The sequence below is a fragment of the Lynx canadensis genome, chromosome C2, assembly GCF_007474595.2.
Source record: "Lynx canadensis isolate LIC74 chromosome C2, mLynCan4.pri.v2, whole genome shotgun sequence".
NCBI lineage: Eukaryota > Metazoa > Chordata > Mammalia > Carnivora > Felidae > Lynx > Lynx canadensis.
The window spans coordinates 91,952,094-91,973,184 of record NC_044311.2 but is presented as its reverse complement, the minus strand read 5'-3'; the positions used below and the strand labels follow the sequence as shown (position 1 = coordinate 91,973,184).

Sequence of the window (21,091 nt, the reverse complement as noted above, 5' to 3'; positions counted from 1 at the left end):
AGTTGTTGTCATTGATCTACACTCAACCAAGGAGTGCTGTGGTCTTTTCTTTGAATATCTATGAAGAGGGCACAATATTTTTATCCTTTATTATGAAGGCATTTATGTTCTTCCCAGAAAGATCATAAAGAAAATATGGCTTTAATAGAATGGGAACACATATAGCAGGGAAGAAACTTGGCCAGTTGCTTGGTATCTCCCAATTCAAAAAGTCTTTTTAGGGAATTTCTTCAGTTTTCTTGGAATCAAAAAAAAACCCCAATCAACCAGACAAAAAACACTACAAGAATGCTACTACAAGAACACTACTACAAGAATACTATGTTAGAAAAAAGGATTCCTCTCATGATTGCTATGATTTTGCTAAAATAATACTTCTTTTTTTTACTTTTTAACTGATAAGAAGGTGAGATTTAAACAAAAAGTAGATGAGGGATTTACCTGAAATGTATCTCGTAGAAGAGTATTCCAGGCAGAAGGAATAGATAGAACAAAGGCTTAAAGTGCCTTGCATATGAAGAGGTCAGTGTAGCTAGGACAAGGAAAGCAAGTGGGGGAGGGGGGGGAATAGCAAGAGATGAAGTCAGATAAGTAACAGAGAGCCAATTATAGGCCACTGTAAGGCCATGGCTTTTATTCCTAATTAAACGGGGACTCATTACAGGGTTTTGAATAGAAAAGAGACATATCAGTTTTAAATTTTATTTTTCAAATTATTTTTTTACATACCATTTTATTTTTAATTTAAATTTTAGTTACTTAACATACAGTGCAATATTGGTTTCAGAAGAATTCAGTGATTCATCACTTACATTCAACATCCATTGATTAAATTTTAAATTGATCATTTTGGTGGCTTTGTTGAAAATGGATCTTGGGATGGAAGGGAAAGGTAGAAGCCGGGAGACCAGTAAAGAGGCTATTAAATCTAAGCAGAGATGATGTTATGGGCTGACAGATTCAGCAAATAAAAATACAGGATACCCATTTAAATTTAAATTTCAAATAAACAATAAACATTTTTTAGTATCAGTATATTCCAGACACTGCATGGGACATACGTACAGTAAACAAAACAAAATAAACAAAACAAAACATAAAACCTATTTATTGTTTATTTGAAATTCAGATTTAAATGGGTGTCTTGTATTTTTATTTGTCAACCGTAACTAGGATGGTCACAATAGAGAATTAAAAAATGGTCAGATTCTGGGTATATTTTGAAGGTAACATCAACAGAATTTGATGATTGATTGATGTGAGGTACAAGAGAAGGATATTAGTATGACTTTTTTTTTTTAACTGAATAACTGGAAAGATACAAGTTGCTATAAACTAGAATAGATAAGGCTGCAGGTCAAGCAAATTTAGAAGGAATGAGCAGGAATTTGGGTTTTGGATATGTTCAACTCTTAATTTGGGTGGTAGATTAAGTCATTCATATTGTTATGCATTTATAACTTAATATATGTAACAAATATTTCATAAATATTTAACAACTTTTGTTAAAAAAAAGTAAATAAAAATAATTTAATATATGTGCTGCCGAAGCGAGCACAATAAAAATAATTTAAAATACCATCCTCAAAAATTAAGAAAAGGAAGGGATAATGGCCATTTGAAGTTGTGGACCTGACTGGTTTAAAAGCTATTTAAAAAACTAAGCAATTTTAAGTAATTTGGTATATTCTGAGAAAGCTAGAAGACACTGTCCGCCTGTGTACTTCCCTCAATGTGTGGTATTGTATATTTCTGTAGAAAGATGCTATGTAAATTCTGAAGATAAGCATGGGCATACTTATTTAAACTGTATGTGATAGAACTACTTTTTTTTTCTCTTTTTTAGTGTTAAGACACGACCAGTGAGGATGCCTGCAGGGTACCAAGCAGAACTTGTTATTCAGTTGGTGTGGGTGGATGGTGAGCCTCCCCAACAGATTACAAGTCTTGCTGTAAGCTCAGCATATGGAATGTAAGTAGCTAAACATTCTAATTTGTATTATTTAATATGTTTGATATAGTGAGATGTTTCTTTTAAAATACTTAAGTCCTAAAAATGGAAAGAAGGCTTTACCTAGATTTTTACTTGATTGAAAATGGTATACGAAAAATAATAACTTATATAAAAACTATGATTATTTGTTCTTGCTTGAAGTCAGACTTGTGCTAGCATTTCCACTTTTAATGTTGGGAGGTTGTTAGGATGTTATTACACATTCTTTTTTGTTTTTCTATTTTCTATCCTTTTTCTCCTTGTGTTTCAGTTTGGATGCTTTCTTCTGACTTGTCTTTTTGAATTCACTAATTCTCTCTTCAGTTGTTTATAATCTTATGGTAGATCCAGCCATGGAGTTCAATTTTAGTTATTTTGTTTTCCAGTTCTATACCTTTCATTTGATTCTTTTTAAAGCTTCTTGTTATCTTCCTAAATTATCACTCTTGTCCTTCATTTCCTTGAACATGTTGAATACAGTTCCCTCAATATGTGTTTGATAACTCCCTATCTCTATCTAGTTGATTTGTCTTGGATTTTGGTCATATTGTCCTCATGTAATCTAGATTAGCTTTTTGGTGTTCTTTCTGTTTTTATGGAACATATAAATTTATATACCATCATATATATACTTATATATTTATAAATAAACATTATAGAGATAATTTCAGGTTCTAAATGATGTTATCATCCTCCAAAAAGTATTCACATTTCCCCTAATAGGCTAAACTAAGAGACAATAGAAGGCTTAGAGCAACATAATCCAGTCAGGCATTCTTTGAAAGTTGGATTGTATTATACCCTTTAAAAGCTAATATAATTTTAATTATTCTTTATTTCTAGATTGTAGCCCTCCATAGAAGTTGTGCCAAATTATACCCCCTCAAAAATGTTTAAGAATACGTGATCTTGCACTACCTTCCTAACAATAGTGTAAACTTTTTATTCCCTGTCATTCTGTTGATAGGAAGTATGTAATTGTGTTAGTAGACTTTTCTCATATCTTAAGTGAAATGGAACATTTTTTCCTGTACTATGACATTTCTGTTTACATTCTGTCCATTTTTCTACAGAGTTGTTAGTATTTCTCTTATAGATTTGTGAAAACTACTTACATAGTAGGGAAGTTAGCTTTCTGATGTAATTTGCTAGTATTTTCCCTGTTTTTGTTTACTTTATGAAATTGTTTAGGATGGTTTTTTCCATGAATAAATTTTTAAAAATTGTTAAAGTAATTCTATTTTTTCTTTTATGTCTCTGGATTTTGTGTCATACTTAGAAAAGCTTCCCGCACTTCAAGATTAAAAATTATTACATTCTATTTTAATATATTTCTTAAATATATCTAAGTATTTAATCTATCTAGCATTAATTTAGATATAAAGTATGAAATGGGGATTAAACTCTAGTTCTTCCCTGATGACTAAGAGTTGTACCAATACCACTTCCTGAATACTATATCTTTCCCTCCAAATTTGGAATCAATCATCATTTATCAAATAATACATGAAAAATATATATTTGGTTCTACTTCCATTCTTCCCAGTCTGCCCCTAAGCTAAGTTTGATGAGCTCAAAGAAAACTTTTTGAAGGCATCTGAAAGGAAGACTGCCTAAAAGAAAAAGAAAAATTTTATCTTGTGTTCCTGGAGTTTTTGCAGTGTGGAGGTTCTATGTGAACATACATAAGGGGAAACTTTTCTTGACTGAAAAATTATTTGGTAGATACACTGGCAGGAACTCCCTTGAATGAAGGAAAGAGAGGAAGGAAGTGTGGGACAGTCAATAATCCCATTATTTGATATGACAAGAATATATGTTTGTCTTCTAACCCAAGTAGTTATGGTAGATGACTGAGCTGAAGCCATTTTCAGGGTTCTATACTCAAGAGATTGACCTATAAAGGCAAGGAATACCAAAATTAAGAGGGTATGAAGGTATATCACCAAGTTCAGGAGCTGAAGATTGTTAGAATAAGTCAGAGAGCATATTTTCCATGTAAAGTAACTGTGGGGGTAACAGTCACTATAGAGCCTCTGAAGAACCGACACTTGTAAGAGGAAGACAGCTTGGACACCTTGCTCATAGACGGTTTCAACTGCCAAAAATTTCGAGCTCAAGTGGCTACTTCTGTAAATCCCAGCAAAATTTTAGGAAATAAGTAATACCAGTACTATATAAAAACTTTCTGAGAAAGCTGAGAAAGAAAAAGTCATATTCATCTCTTTATGGGACAATATAACTTGATGCCAAAACTTGAAAAGACCATTACAAAAAGCAGAACATAAGCATAGGTGCAAAAATCCCAGCCAAAATATAAATAAATCTGTCAATAAAATAATCACATATTAGAAACATGTTTAGTTTATACCAAGAATGCAAGGCTTGTTTAACATTTGAAATAAATTCATGTAATTCATCACATTAACAGGATAAAATAGAAAACTATAAAAGTAAGCCATGGGATGCAAAAAGCAAAAACATTGAGTAAAATGTATCTTCTATTCATGAGTTAGAAAGAAACCATTAACTAAACCAAGAAGGAAATTTCCTTAATCTGATACATGGCAGCAAATATCATTCATACTTTACGTAAAATGTTGAAAGCTTTACATCTGATATGAAAACAAGACAAGGATGACTGTTATCACTACCTCTATTCACATTTACTGAAAGACCTAGCCAGAGCAATACATAAAGGAAAATAAATCAAAGTTATATAGATTACAAAAGAAGGAAATGGAAAGAAATGATTATGTATGTACAACATTTAAATACTTTGCAGATAAATTATTAGATTGCAAGATTAGTAGATACAAAGTCGATGTAAAAATAAATGACATTTCCAGGGGTGCCTGGGTGGCTTACTTTGTTAAGCCTCTGACTCTTGATTTTTGGCTCAGGGCATGATCTCACAGTCGTGAGATCAAGATCCACCCCACATAGGGCTCCATGCTGGGCATGACAGCCTGTTTAATACTCTCTCCCTCTCTCTCTCTCTGCTCCTCTCCCACTCACACATGCGTGCGTGCTCTCTCTCAAAATAAATAAATAAACAAACAAACAAGCATTTCCATATCTGAAAAAATAGAAACTAAAGTTGTGTAAAGATTCCACTTGCAATAAAATAAAATAAAGTATCTAGGAAAACACTTAATAAAAGATTATCAAGACCTCTACCAACACGCACGCACACGCACACACACACACACACACACACAGACCTCTACACAGAAAACTATAAAAATAGAAATTAACAAACCTAAATCATGGAGTGGAAAATCCAATAATAGTGTAAAGATGTCAGGTTTTCACAAAATGATCTGTTGATTTACCATAATACCAATATAAATTTTAGCATATTTTTTCCCTTGAAGTTTAAAGCTGGTTCTAAAATGTATAGAGAAATGCAAAGGACCACAATTAACTAAGACAATACTAAAGAGAAATAGATTTAGAAGACTTGTTCTATGGGAAAGCAAGAGTTATTAAAGTTATATTAGTCATGACAGTGTTCTATTGGCACAGGAGAAATATACAAATAGACCAACTCGCAGAAGAGTGAAGAAAGAGATCCAAGCATATATAATTAAATTGGTTCTGCAGAGCAATAGAGGAAATGACAGGTTTTCCCCCAATAAATACTACAAAGCCAATTAAAAAATATAGAGAGAAAAAATCTGACTGTTCTTTCCCACTATATACAAAGATTCTAGAAGGTATTATAGGAGAATATCTTCATTACACTTGTGTTAAGAAAATATTTCTTCAATGGAGCACCTGGGTGACTTAGTTAAGCGCCAACTTAGGCTCAGGTCATGATCTCATAGTTCATGAGTTGGAGCCCTGCATCAGGCTGTGTGCTGACAGCTCAGAGCCTGGAGCCTGCTTTGGATCCTGTGTCTTCCTCTCTCTCTGCCCTTCCCCTGCTGGCGCTCTGCCTCTCTCTCTCTCTCAAAAATAAACATTAAAAATTTCTTTAAGGGCGCCTGGGTGGCGCAGTCGGTTAAGCGTCCGACTTCAACCAGGTCACGATCTCGCGGTCTGTGAGTTCGAGCCCCGCGTCGGGCTCTGGGCTGATGATGGCTCAGAGCCTGGAGCCTGTTTCCGATTCTGTGTCTCCCTCTCTCTCTGCCCCTCCCCCGTTCATGCTTTGTCTCTCTCTGTCCCAAAAATAAATAAACGTTGAAAAAAAAAATTTAAAAAAAAAAATTTCTTTAAAAATATTTCTCCAACATGCTAAAAAATTATTAATCATAAAGAAAAACATTAAGAAACTCTAGGAAAAAAAGGCACCAGGGGCGCCTGGGTGGCGCAGTCGGTTAAGCGTCCGACTTCAGCCAGGTCACGATCTCGCGGTCCGTGAGTTCGAGCCCCGCGTCAGGCCCTGGGCTGATGGCTCAGAGCCTGGAGCCTGTTTCCGATTCTGTGTCTCCCTCTCTCTCTGCCCCTCCCCCGTTCATGCTCTGTCTCTCTCTGTCCCAAAAATAAATAAACGTTGAAAAAAAAAATTAAAAAAAAAAAAAAAAGGCACCATTAGAGTGAAATGGTAGGGCAAGGAAGAGATATTTAGATTGTGTCTGACACTGGACTCATTCATATGCACAGTGTAAAAAGAGTCTCATGAGTCATCAATAATAAAAAGACAAATAATAGAAAAAAATGTGCAGGAAATTTGATCAAATATGTCACAAAGGAAGATATGTAAATGACAAATATATTTTCATATACATATGAGAAAGTACACAACCCCATTAGTAATGTTGGTAATATTTGCAAAGATATTGGGTATAGGAACTCTCATACATTGCTGCAGAGGGTAAACTGTTGAATCTACTTTATAAAATGTTAGCATTATGTACTCCATTTTAGCATACTTATGTTAGCCCACCTTATAATCCAAAAGTTTCATTTCTAGGTATATAACCTAATGAAAAGCAAACACATATCTATCTTTTGATAAACATCTATCAAAAACAAGCAAAACTGCTTTTTTGGTGTAGGAAGTCAGATTTTGGAAGAGGAAAGAGTAGCAATAATTGTCAGGAACATGAATCAGCTGCTGGTAACATACTATTTCTTGACATAGTGGTGGTTATGTGGGATTGTTCACTTTTTGATAACCCATTGAAGTGTACAATTATGTACACTTTTATTTATAAGTGTTACATATGAATAAAAGTAAAATATAGAGTTTTGAAAATACTTGAGTAATTTAATTTCTAGAAATTTATCCCACAAATATACTCCACGTTTTAGTGCAAAGTAACTTATGAAGGATAGTCATTGTTGTGTTGTTAATAGCAAAAGACTGGAAGCAATCTAATTGTCCATTAACAAAATTATAGGGGAATAAATTAGATTACATACAAATATTGGGAGTCATTTAAAAATTTTACATCCTATGAATTTACATAGAATTAGCAAAATATCTAATAAAGTTATAAAAATCAAGGTACAGCATATTACTTATATACTATGCAACATTGTCTTTCTATAATATGCTATAAACATCCACAATACAGTTTTTAAATTCCTACAAATTGATAAGAAAAAATAACCCAGTAAAAATAAACTATATAAACAGGCAATTCACAGAAGAAATACAAATGGCAATAAACATGAAAGGATTTATAACTTCACTAGTAACAAGTAAAAAAATTGAAACAAGAGCAATTTTTATCCATTATATGAGAAAATTTTTAAAGATTGCTAACATCTTCATTAAGAATATGAGGAAATTGGGGCGCCTGGGTGGCGCAGTCGGTTAAGCGTCCGACTTCAGCCAGGTCACGATCTCGCGGTCCGGGAGTTCGAGCCCCGCGTCAGGCTCTGGGCTGATGGCTCAGAGCCTGGAGCCTGTTTCCGATTCTGTGTCTCCCTCTCTCTCTGCCCCTCCCCCGTTCATGCTCTGTCTCTCTCTGTCCCCAAAATAAATAAACGTTGAAAAAAAAAAAATTAAAAAAAAAAAAAAAAAAAAAAAAAAAGAATATGAGGAAATGGATTCTTTTTTATATACTTTTTTTTTTAATAAAACTAAGGGGTACCTGGGTGGTTCAGTGGGTTAAGCATCAGACTCTTGGTTTCTGCTCAGGTCATGATCTTACGGTTCTTGGGTTTGAGCCCTGCATCAGGCTCCATACTGACATTACACAGCCCTCTTGGGATTCTCTCTCTCCCTCTTGCTCTCTGCCCTTCTGATACTCATGCTCTCTCTCTGAAATAAATGAATAAACTTTAAAAATAAATAAAATAAAACTAAGCATATCTTTTGACTCTGAAATTCTAGGCTTAGTGAAATATTTACAATTTCTGAAGGCTTTCACTTATGCACCGTTAGTAGAAGCATGTTCCTTGCATCATTCCATATAATAGCAAAATATCTGGAACCTATATAAATCTACATAAATAGGAAGATGCTCTCTTAAAAAACATGTTACTTTTGTACCTTCGAATACAATGCGACAGTTAAAGAACACAGACAATGAAATATATCTTAGACATGTTTTAGTGAAAATAATAAAGTTATAGAACAAGTATAAGCTTGTTAAAACATAGAAAAAGGGCAAGAAGAATATAAAAACTGTTAATGGCAGTCATTTTTGAAAAGGAGATTGGCACACAGTAGACCAAGTAAGGGGGCTTTCATCTTACTGTTTGAATTTTTTCTTAAATATTTATTCATTTTTGACAGTGTGAGCCAGGGAAGGGCACAGAGAGAGGGGGAAAGAGGATCCAAAGTGGGCTCTGCAATGACTGCAGTGAGCCCAATGTGGGGCTTGAACTCATGAACCGTGAGATTGTGACCTGAACTGAAATCGAACACTCAACTGACTGAGCCACCCTGGTGCCCCTTGTTTGAATTTTTTAAAGTAAAAGTAATTTTTAAGACTGAAAAAAAAGAAAACTTTAAAGAAAACTATACTTTGTTCCTCTGAAATGCTCTTTCCTTAGGGACTTGGGGATGTGAGTTGTTGAGAATCATCAGACACCAGAAATGGTTAGAAAATCTGGAACCTATGGTATGTGACCAATGACTTGAAAGTCATTTGAAAGCGTAAATATAGAAACTGATAGAGTGCAGCAAAGTAACTGAGAAGAAAATGTTGGAGAAAAAAGAAGGTGAGAAATCAGTCATTGAAGAAATCTAGTAAGAAGATTAAATGTGAATATTTTACTTTTATTCCAAAGACATAAAGAATTATGTTGAGTCAGCTCTTCTATTATTATCAGCTTTTCTTCCTCCCATTATTTCCAGAGGATAGAGAACCATACAATTTTGATGGCTTAGTGGAAGCTCTGTTTTTTAGTTACTGAGATAATCTAGTGCAGGGTTAAAGAGCATGAATGCTAGAGTCAGATTCTTTGGGATTCAAATCTTAATTCTGCTTTCTGCTGTTGAATCTTAGAAAAGTTACTTAAAGTTTCTGTTCTCAATTTCCATATCTGTAACACAAGGATAAAATGTTGAAAGGATTAAATGTATGAACAAATGTAAAATGTAACTTTTAAGGGCACCTGTTTGGCTCAGTTGGTAGAGTATGCAACTTTTGATCTCAAAACTGTGAGTTCAAGTTCCACTTTTGGTGTAAAGCTTACTTAAAAAATAAAAATAAAAACAAAAATAAAATAAAATTTAACTTTTAGGTTCAGGGCAGAATACACATGACATATTCAAAAAGAACAATTGTGGAGCTTTTAATTAATGAATTACTTATGTAGGGTGTAGAGAAACGTGAAATAGTGTAGTATCCCAGGGATAGAAAGGATAGTGATTTACTACTACCCATAACATAATAACTTGAAGATATATTTACTTGAATAAACAAAGTAAACCAATAATAGAGTGATTTTATCTTACAAATACAAAAAGAATTTATAAATGAGGAGAGAATCAAGATGGCAGAATAGGAAGATTCTGAGTTTAAGTTCTCCATGGACACACCAAAATTACAACTACATATAGGACAACTCTCAGAATGACCCAAAGACTAGAAGAAGAGCTCTTACACAACTAAGGATAAGCCACATTGAGACAGGTAGGAGTGGAAGAGATGCAAGCTAGTCAGGATCTATATCCCCAGCATGGCAACCCACAAGCAGGAAGGATATCACATAAGTAGAGTACTCCCTAAGGAGGTAAGGGTTTAGGTACCACATCAAGCACCAATGCCCTAAGGACCTGCACTGGTAAAATGTGCCCCCATCCCAGCAATAGCACTGCTAGGAATTTATCCAAGGGATACAGGAGTACTGATGCATAGGGGCACTTGTACCCCAATGTTCATAGCAGCACTCTCAACAATAGCCAAATTATGGAAAGAGCCTAAATGTCCATCAACTGATGAATGGATAAAGAAATTGTGGTATATATACACAATGGAATACTACGTGGCAATGAGAAAAAATGAAATATGGCCTTTTGTAGCAACGTGGATGGAACTGGAGAGTGTAATGCTAAGTGAAATAAGCCATACAGAGAAAGACAGATACCATATGGTTTCACTCTTATGTGGATCCTGAGAAACTTAACAGGAACCCATGGGGGAGGGGAAGGAAAAAAAAAAAAAAAGAGGTTAGAGTGGGAGAGAGCCAAAGCATAAGAGACTGTTAAAAACTGAGAACAAACTGAGGGTTGATGGGGGGTGGGAGGGAGGGGAGGGTGGGTGATGGGTATTGAGGAGGGCACCTTTTGGGATGAGCACTGGGTGTTGTATGGAAACCAATTTGTCAATAAATTTCATATATATATAAAAAAAAATGTGCCCCCATAACAACTGGATTTGCAAATCATTAGAGTTTAACTCTGGGAGAGCCACAGGGCTATAGGAAAATAAGACTCCACTCATAAAGAGCCTGGTTCACAAACACAAACTCATCTGCACCAAGACCCAACAGAAAGGCAGCAGTTTAAAAGGAACCTGGGCCATACTTGAAGGAGACTTATTGACTAATTTTAGGCATGTTCTGTAGGGACAGGATCTGTAGCAACTTTATTCAGGAATATGTGCATATGTGGGTGCCAGTTTTCATATTCCTCTATCAAGCTAGCCTGGTACTGGAAGGCACCATTTCTAATACCCTCCATCTACCTGGTTAGCATTACTCATTCCACCCTGGTATTCCCCTATGGGTCCATTCTACCCAATTCATCTGCCCCAACAGCTCAAAGTGCCTCCTGCCCTAGGAGTGGCCAGGGTGTGTGTGTGGGGGGGGGGTGGAATCCACCAATGTAGCTGCTATGGTCATGGCCAGACCTTGCAGCTAACCACAAGGGGGGCTAGCATAGCCCCCCCCCCCCCCCCCCCGCCAAGAACACACTGACAGAAGCTGTAGCCAGGCCTGTTAGCAAGCTGGGCCAAGGGCCACCCAACCTACCAATATACCTATAGCAGTTGCAGCCCAGCCACAATAAAAGGGAATACAGAACCCATATAGGGGACAGCCTGGAGCACCTGGTTCTGGTGAACAGTAGGGATTGCACTTCTGGGCCACACAGGAAATCTTCTACCTAAGGCCATTGCTTCACAACTGGGAGATATAGTTGATCTATATAATATGTAGAAACACACAAAGTGAAGCAAAATGAGGAGATTGAGGAATATATTCCAAATGAAAACACTGATAAACCTCAGAGAAAGAACTAAATGAAACTGAGATAAGGAATCTACCTGATAAAGAGTTCAAAATTACAGTCATAAAGTGTTCACCAAACTTGGGAAAAGAATGGATGAACACAGTGAAAACTGCAACAGAAAGATAAATATTAAAAAGAACCATTCAGAGCTGAAGAATACAATAACTGAAATGAAAAATACTTGAGGGAATCAACAGCAGATAAGATGATGCAAAAGTACAAATTAGTGATATAGAAGACAGGATACTGGAAATCACCCAGCTGAACATCAAAAAGAAATAATAAAGATCATAGCAGAAATAAATGAGGGAGGGAGGGAGGGAGAGAGGGAGGAAGGAAGGAAGGAAGGAACCAGGATCTGATTCCTTGAAAAGAGAAACAAAATTAATAAACCCTTAGGAAAACTCCTCAATAAAAAAAGAGAGAGGATTCAAATAAAATCAGAAATGAAAGAGAAATAATAATTCACACTACAGAAGTACAAGGATTTTAAGACAGTACTGCAAACAACAAGTATGCCAATAAATGAACAACATAGAAGAAATGGATAAATTCCTAGAAATATACAATTCCATGAGTAAATCTGAAAGAAATAGAAAATACGAATGGACCAGATACCAGTATGCAATTAAATCAATAACCAACATAAGTCTAGACCAGATGGTTTCACAGGTGAATTCTACCAAACATTTAAAGAAGAGTTGACATCTATTTTTCTCAAACTATTACCAAAAAATAGAAGAGGAAGGAAAATTTCCAAATTCATTCTATGAGGGTAACATTATCCTGATACCAAAATGAGAAAAACACTACCCAAAAAGAAATCTGCAAGCCAATATCTCTGCTAAACATAGATGCAAAACTCAACAAAATAATAGCAAACAAAATTCAACAATACATTAAAAGGATCATTCACCACAATCAAGTGAGATTTATTCCTGTGGTACAAGGATGGTTCAGGATTTGCAAATCAATCAACTTGATATACCACATTAACAAAATGAATAAAAACCATATGACTATCTCAATAGATGCAGAAAAAACATTTGACAAAATGACATCCATTTATGATAAAAACTCTCAACAAAGTAAGTTTAGAGAGAGTATACCTCAACATAATAAAAGCCATATATGAAAACCCACAGCCAACATCATGTTAACAGTCAAACACTGAGAACTTTTCCTCTAAGATATGGAACAGGACAAGGATGTCCACTCTCACTACTTTTATTCAACATAGTACTGGAAGTCCTAGCTGCAGCAGTCAGACAAGAAAAAGAAATAAAATACATCCAAATAGGGAAGGAAAAAGTAAAACTTTCACTATTTCCAGATGACATGCTACTGTATATAGAATATCCAAGGGTGCCTGTGTGACTCTGTTAAACATATAACTCTCGATTTTGGCTCAGGTCATGATATGGTCATGAGATCAAGCCTCACTTGGGGCTCTGTGCTGGGCATGGATTCTGCTTAACAGTCTCACTTTCCCTCTTCTTCTGCCCCTCCCCCACTCATGCTGTCTCATTCTTAGAAAACAAAAACCCTAAAAACTCCATTAAAAACCACTAGAGTAGATAAATGAATTAAGTATTAAGTTGTAGGAAATTAATATACAGAAATCAGTTGCATTTCTGTATACTAATAACAAAATAGCAGAAAGAGAAATTAAGAAAATAATCCCATTTGCAATCACATCAAAAAGAATAAAATACCGAATACAAAGAATAATTTAACCAAGGAGGTAAAACATTTGTACTTTGAGAATAATAAAACACTGATAAAAGAAATTGAAGACAGCAAAGCAAATGTAAATGCATACCACACTCATGGATTGGAAGAGTTAACATCATTAAAATGTCCATACTACCCAAAGTAATCTACATATTCAATGTAATTCCTATCAAATACCAGTATTATTTTTCACAGAACTAGAACATGTACTCATAAAACTTGTATGTAAGCACAAAAGACCCCCAATAGCCAAAGAAGTCTTAAGAAGGAAGAACAAAACTTAAAAATATCACAGTTCTAGGTTTCAAGGTATACTATGAAAGCTATAATAGTCAGAACAATATGGTACTGGCATAAAAATAGACACATTCACCAACAGGATAGAGAACCCAGAAATAAACCCATGCTTATAATGGTCAACTAATCTATAATAAAGGAGGCAAGAATACACAATGAGGAAAAGACAATCTCTTCAAAAAATGATATTAGGAAAACTGGATGGTTAAATTGAAAATAATACAACTGGACCACTTTCTTATACCATACACAAGAATAAACTTACATGGATTAAAGACCTCAATGTGAGACCTGAAACTATAAAATTCCTAGATGAAAACAAAGGCAGTAATTTCTTTGATATCAACCTTAGCAACATTTTTCTGGATAAGTCTTCTCATGAAAGGGAAGCAAAAGCAAAAATAAACTATTGGGACTACAACAAAGTAAAAAGCTTTTGCAAGTCAAAGGAAACCATCAACAAAACTGAAAGGCAACTTACTGAATGGGAGAAGATATTTGCAAATGACATATCTGATAAGGGATTAATTTCCAAAATACATAAAGAACTTACATACCTCAATAGGAACGAGTCTAATTTAAAATGAGGAGAGGACCTGAAATGACATTTTTTCCAAAGACATACAGCTGGCCAACAAACACATAATTAGATGCTCAACAGCACTAATCATCAGTGAAATGCAAATCAAAACCACAATGAGATACCACTTCATTCCTGTCAGAATGCCTGGTACCAAAAAGACAAGAAATAACAAGTGTTGGCAAGGATATGCAGAAAAGTGAGCCCTGGTGCACTGTTGATGTTAATGTAATTTGGTGTAGCCACTACGGAAAACAGCATGTAGGTTCCTCAAATAATTAAAAACATAAACATCATATGACCCACTAATTCCACTGCTAAAGGTAATGAGAATAAAAACACTAATTCAAAAAGATATATGCACCCTTAAGATTATTGCAGCATTATTTAAAATAGCCAAGATAGGGAAGCACTCTTAAGTATCCATCAATAGATGAATGCATAAAGAAGATGTGACACATATCCTACATACACACATAATGGAATGTTACTTGGTCATGAAAAAGAATGAGATCTTGCTATTTGGGACAACATGGATGGAACTAGAGGTTGAAATAAGTTTGAGAAAGACAAATACTATATGGTTCACTTATATGTAGAATCTACAAAACGAATCGAATGAACAAACAAAAAAACAAAAAAAAACAGAAACAGAATTATAAATACAAAGAAAACTAGTAGTTGCCAGAGGGGAGGGTGTTGGCAGGTGGAGCAAAATAGGTGAATGGGATTATTGGGCGCAAACTTCCAGTTATAAAATAAATAAATCACAGGGAGGTAAAATAAATAAATCACATTTAAGGTATGCATACCCTACAAAAGAACTGTGCAATAGGTCTTTCTGCAGTGATGGCAATGTATTATAATCTGAGCAGTCGAATATATTACTGCTAATCACAATGAGCACCTAAAATGAAGCTAGCACAACTAGGAACTGAATTTTTAACTCTAGGTATAATTAAATTTTCTTTTAAAATTTAAAAAATTTAAATTTAAACACAGACAGTTTTATGATTATTTTTACATGGTGGTATATCAAGGGAAAAAAAACAAAGCTATTTTTAAGACAGAATTATTAAATCAGTGATTTTCCAAAATGTATTTGTATTTGATTACAAATGTTATATGAGCTTTTTCCCCTAAGTTCATACCAGTAACAAAACTTTTAAGGTATTTAAAAGCAAAATTTTGCTTTTTTTCCAACCCATTGAACAAACATATTTAAACCTATTTTTCTGAGTTGCTTTTAGAAAGAAGAGCAATTTCTTAAAGCATCACCATATTCAAAGATATGAAATAGAAATGTGTTTTTAAAATATTTGACTTTTACTTTTTTTTTATATTTATATGTGTCCATACATTAACATTGTTTATAAATGCCAAATAGAACAGGATGCCTGTAGGATATTTAGGGACTTTTTAATGTGGACTTTTAATTTCTATATATAAATATATTTTGTACTTATAAAACAGAAAAGTTAATTAACTCTTAGACAATTGAGAATAGCTAATTTTTATATAAAGCAGTTTAAGATAGATGTTGAGTATTTAAAGAAACAAAGATGAGACTAATAAAAATTATTTTTATTATAAATTCTAAATCTTGAAAATATGTTCTTGTTGATTGATATTTTCTTTTGAATTTCCTTACCAACAAGATATTGGAAGAAAAAAAAATCTCACCTTTTCTTCCCACAATGAAATCATTTTATCTTTCAGGTAGGTTAACTAAAATATCCAATTTTTTAAAAAATCTTTGCCGTATCATTCTCTTACTCTCCAGAACATTCTTAGGGACCAGAGTCCATAACTCTGTGTAATTCTCTGTCTTTTTTGTAGCAATTTAATTAACTAAATATTTATTAGTATTACAAATACTTTATTGAGGTATGTGTATAAAATAAAAATCACCCATTTTAAGCATGACATATTAATTTTGACAAACATGCAAGACAAATATAAGTCATGTAACCACCAACAAACTAATGATATAAAAAGTATCAATCACCTCAAAAGGGTCCTTCATGCTCCCTTGCATTCAATTTTTACCTCTTTCTCTAGCCCCTCAATTTGACTGCATTTACTGTAATTTTATATAGAGTCATAAATCATAAATAATTTTGTGTTTGTTTTCATTCACTTAGCATAATGCTTTTGTGTTTCATCCATATTGTAGATGTATCTGTGGCTTGTTCCTTTTCATTGCTGCATTATCCATTATGTGGATATACAAAAAATGTGTTTATACGATGGAAACTTCAGTTGTTTCCAGTTTGAGGCTTTTATGAATAAATTTGCTATTAATGTTCAAGTACAAGTCTTTGTGTAATATTTGTTTACATTTTCTTGGGTAAGAAAGAATAGAATTACTGGGTCATATGGTGAATTTAGTTGACCCTTGAACAATACAAGTTTGAATTGCATGGGTCCACTCATACATGATTTTTTTTCAATACAATAATGTAAATATATTTCCCTTTCTTATGATTTTCTTAGTAACATTTTTCCTTTAGCTTATTTTATTGTAAAAATCTAATATATAATACATATACAATATATGTGTTCATTGACTGTTTATGTTACCAGTAAGGCTTCCAGTCAACTGTAGGTTATTAATAGTTAAGTTTGGGGGGTATGAAGGAGTTAAAACTTATACATGGATTTTGATTGTGTGGGGGGTAGGCACCTTTAACCCCTGTGTTGGTGAAGAGTTAACTGTATATATTTATAAGGCAAACTATTTTTTAAAGAAGTTGTATTCTTTGTATTTCCAACAACAATGTATTCGAATTTCAGTTTTTCCACATAATTGTCAACACTGGATGTTACCAATCTTTTAATTCTATCTACTCTGATGGGATCAGTGGTTTTAATTTACATATTCCTGGTGACTAATGATGCTCAGCATCTTTTAAGTGCCTATTTCACATTTGTACATTTTGTTTGGTGAAATATCTGTTCAAATCTTTTGCCTATTTTTTGAAATCAAGTGTCTTTATTAATTTTTCTGTACTGTGGAAGGTAAAAATTTAAGGCTCAATTTTTTACTTATGGATATCTAATTGTTTCACATCATTTATTGAAGACTATCTTTCCTCTGAATTCCTATAATACTTTTGTCAAATATCAGTTGACCATTTATGTTTGTTTATGGCCACTCGTTTCATTAAAATTTATTTTTATCTTTACTTCAATACCAGCCTGTCTTGATTCCTGTAACTTTAGAGTATGTTTTTCTCCACCTTCTTAAATATCTGGAATATATATTTTTAAGCATTTTTAATATCCTTGTTTGCTACTTTTATCATTTGTTTCATTTCTAGGTATGTTTCTTTTGATTTATTTTTTCCTTTGAATATCAGTCATGTTTTCTGAATTCCTTATATGCCTGCTACTTTTTATATAGTGGACATTGTGAATTTTACATTATGGTGGTATTTTGTTTGATTCTTTTTAATAGTGTTGGTTATTTTTCTGGAAGGCAGTTATGTTACTTAGAATAATGTCTCTAAGCTTTTTTTTAAGGTGGAGTTCAGAAGAACTTTTAGTTTATGGCTAAATGTGTTCCCCACTCCTAAAGTGATACTACTATATCTGCTTTTTTTTTGTCTATTAGGAGATCTCAGCAGTTTGTCTGGTAGTAACATGAAATATTCTCAGCCTTTTGATAACTTTGTGAATTGTTCAGCTTTATCTCTTTAGTGGTTCTTTCCCAAGCCTGGGGGAGTTTTTTCACATGGATGCTCCAGAGAACCATTCTATGAGTCTGATATATTCTCCTTGTGTAGCTCTTTTCTCTCTAGTATTTTACCTCATAAATTCTGGCTGTTTTTATAGCATCAGAGTCTGATCTATTTCTCCTCAATTCAGTGCGACCACTGATCTCTCTGTGTTAGTTTCCTGTGCTAGTCTAGTCTGGAAAGTCTCTCCTCCATTCACTAAATTAGAACATTAGTTTAAATTAGAATACCCAGATTCCGGTACTGAAATGTTCTAAAATGTGGTGATGATTCCACAATTCTAAATACATTTTACTAGTAAGAACAAATATATTTAAAACCACAGAACTCTACACTTTATTTAAATCAGTGAATTTTATAATATGTGAAATATATCTCAATAAAACTGTAAATAAAAAACAAAACACAAGAAGAATACCTAGGTAAAGTTTACTTTGATTGTTATCCTTCTCTCATCCTATGTTGCCTGGTTGGTCAATCTGTGCAAACTGTGTCTTAATATATTTTGTACAGTTTTTTATTTAAGTTAGGAAATTAAACCCAGTATTCTAACTGACTTTTCAACAACCATTGCCTGACCTCCCCAACACTAAGGTATAACTTTCTAGTATTCTTATTTTTAATTCAAAGAGAAAAATAATCATTCTGGTTGATGTAATACATTCTACTTTCCTATTTTTTTTCTTGTCAGTATTGAATTTGGGAACTCTATCATACCTGTGTAAGTTTCGAGATATGAACTTGCTATATAGTATGTAATATGTATAATATTGCATTTACTTATTATAATATTAGAATCAGTTCTACTTATGTATGGAAATTTTTCAAAGTATTTTAATAACAATTTTCTGATTTTGATGCTCATTAAAGCCCTGAAAAATAGATAAATCTAGTATTATAATTCTCATTATAAAGTAAAGAAACTAAGGCCTGACAAAGTTCATTAATTGTTTTCAAGGTCACATAACCTGTAAATGATAGAGATAGAATCTGCTGACTTTAAAAAAAATTTTTTTTTATGTTTATTTTTGAGAGACAGACAGAGATGAGTGGGAGGGAGGCAGAGAGAGAGGGAGACACAGAATCTGAAGCAGGTTTCAGGCTCTGAGCTGTCAGCACAGAACCCAACACGGGGCTCAAACTCACAAACCGTGAGATTATGACCTGCGCCAAAGTCGGTGCTTAACTGACTGAGCCACCCAGGTGCCCCTCTGCTGACTTTTATAACAATAGTTTTTGTTTTTGTTTTTGTTTTAGTTTCCAAAGTCTGTCTTGTTGGAAGGTGTAGAACTCTATGTGAAATAGCAAAACATCTCATATGGTAGAACTTTTCATTTGTTGTAAGGAAGGAAGGCTATGTGGTGGAATGGAAAGAAACTGAGAGTAAACCAATGGTTTGTCAACCAGATTCAATCTAAGTAAGAAAACAACACAGAACTTACATGAAATGAGCAAAACAACAGTCATGTAACTAGTGTTTGTTTAGTTTAGGGAGCAAACAGCACAAATTTACAATTGTTTAGCTAGAAGGCATGTTGTAAATTCAGAAAAAGAGAATTTGTGTAAGCCTAATAAATATTAAGACTGACCAAAATGCCTGCTTAGTGCTAAGAGCTGTTTTAATTTCTCAGGAGAAATAAAAAAAATTAATCGAATGATGTTTGTCTTTTAATAGGACAAAAGTTAATAGGTAGGACAAAATAAAAAACAAGAGAGAAATTTTTAATTTTTTGTGAATGAAAATTGTATCTCTGTTTATATCTACTATGGTGTCAAAACCTTAGATATAGAAAGTTATTTATTATGTAAATTTTGTGTTAAATATATACTGTTTAAGAAGAGAAATAATTTAGGGGTGCCTGGATGGCTCAGTCTGCCAAGTATCCAACTTCGACCTCGGTCATGATCTCGCAGTTTGTTAGTCTGAGCCCAACATCAGGCTCTGGCTGACAGCTCAGAGCCTGGAGCCTGCTTCAGAATCTGTTCTCCCCCTCTTGCTCTGCCCCTCACCTGCTCATGCTCTATCTCTCTCTCAAAAATAAAAAAAATATTTTTACAATTTTTTAAGAAAGAAGAGAAATAATTTGGAGGTTAATAATTATAATTTTATTTTTAAAAGGCATCTAATTATATACCTAAGCATCTATACCTATTAGAGTATGCCATTTCTTGATCTATTTCCCCACTGCTAGCAAAAAGATTTTATATGATTCTATAAAAAGATAAGACCAAGTTAAAGAGCAGATTGGGTAATCACTACTTAAATAATAAAATTGATGATAAAATATGACTGTAAAATATGGCTATTATACAAGGTCACTCCATCCTGTGTAAAGGCATGGTATCCTTCCTGACGTTACACCAATCGCAACCTTACCTCTCCAACCCTAAGGCATTACTTTCCAATTATGTTTAATTCAGAGATTACAATAATAATGATTACTGTGATACATTCTAGCTGCATTTTTTTTTTCTCTCAGAGTTGCATTTGGGAACTGCAATGGGTTGGCTGTGGTGGATTTTATACAGAAGACAGTACTGTTAAGCATGGGGACCATTGACCTATATAGATCAAGTGACCTATACCAACGTCAACCACGGTCTCCTCGAAAAAACAAGCAGTTCATTGCAGGTAGGAGATAAAACAAAATGGTTATGAACTTGATTAGCTCATCTGTTTTCTTACCTTTAGATTTCTTATCTTTCTTCTGTAATGCTATTCAAATGCATGGCAATATGAAGTCAATATAACTTATAATACTATGTAAATAAAATTGGGCGGAAATATAGTTAGAATCTTTGAAAGGATAAAGGAAGTGTTTAAATTTCAATTTGCTGCCAAAGTTAGGGAACACCTCAAGTTTCATAGGTTGAATTCCTAAGAAATAAGAGAAAATAAGAATTTATTAAATATAAAACTGCTGTGAAAATCAGGCTCTGTAGTTGAAAAAATTATTTGCAATAGTTGTATTTTAACAGGATAGTTTTCTTCTAATATCTCTTCTAATATTCAAAAATATAATTTTAAATATTCACTACTTTTAATTGTTTAAACTCCATATTCTAGCTGTCACCTTTCTTTATTGGAGGGTGATTTTCTTGGAGGTATT

General features: G+C 33.7%; 1 protein-coding gene across 1 annotated transcript in view; it reads left to right on the top strand.

Moving 5' to 3' along the window:
• The window catches only part of STXBP5L (syntaxin binding protein 5 like), a 390,498-nt gene that overhangs the window by 272,274 nt on the left and 97,133 nt on the right, over positions 1–21,091 (top strand). The window contains exons 18-19 of the mRNA XM_030330346.1: positions 1,847–1,972; positions 20,462–20,613. Of these exons, the coding sequence (XP_030186206.1) occupies positions 1,847–1,972; positions 20,462–20,613 (278 nt within the window). The remainder of the gene's footprint in view (positions 1–1,846; positions 1,973–20,461; positions 20,614–21,091) is intronic.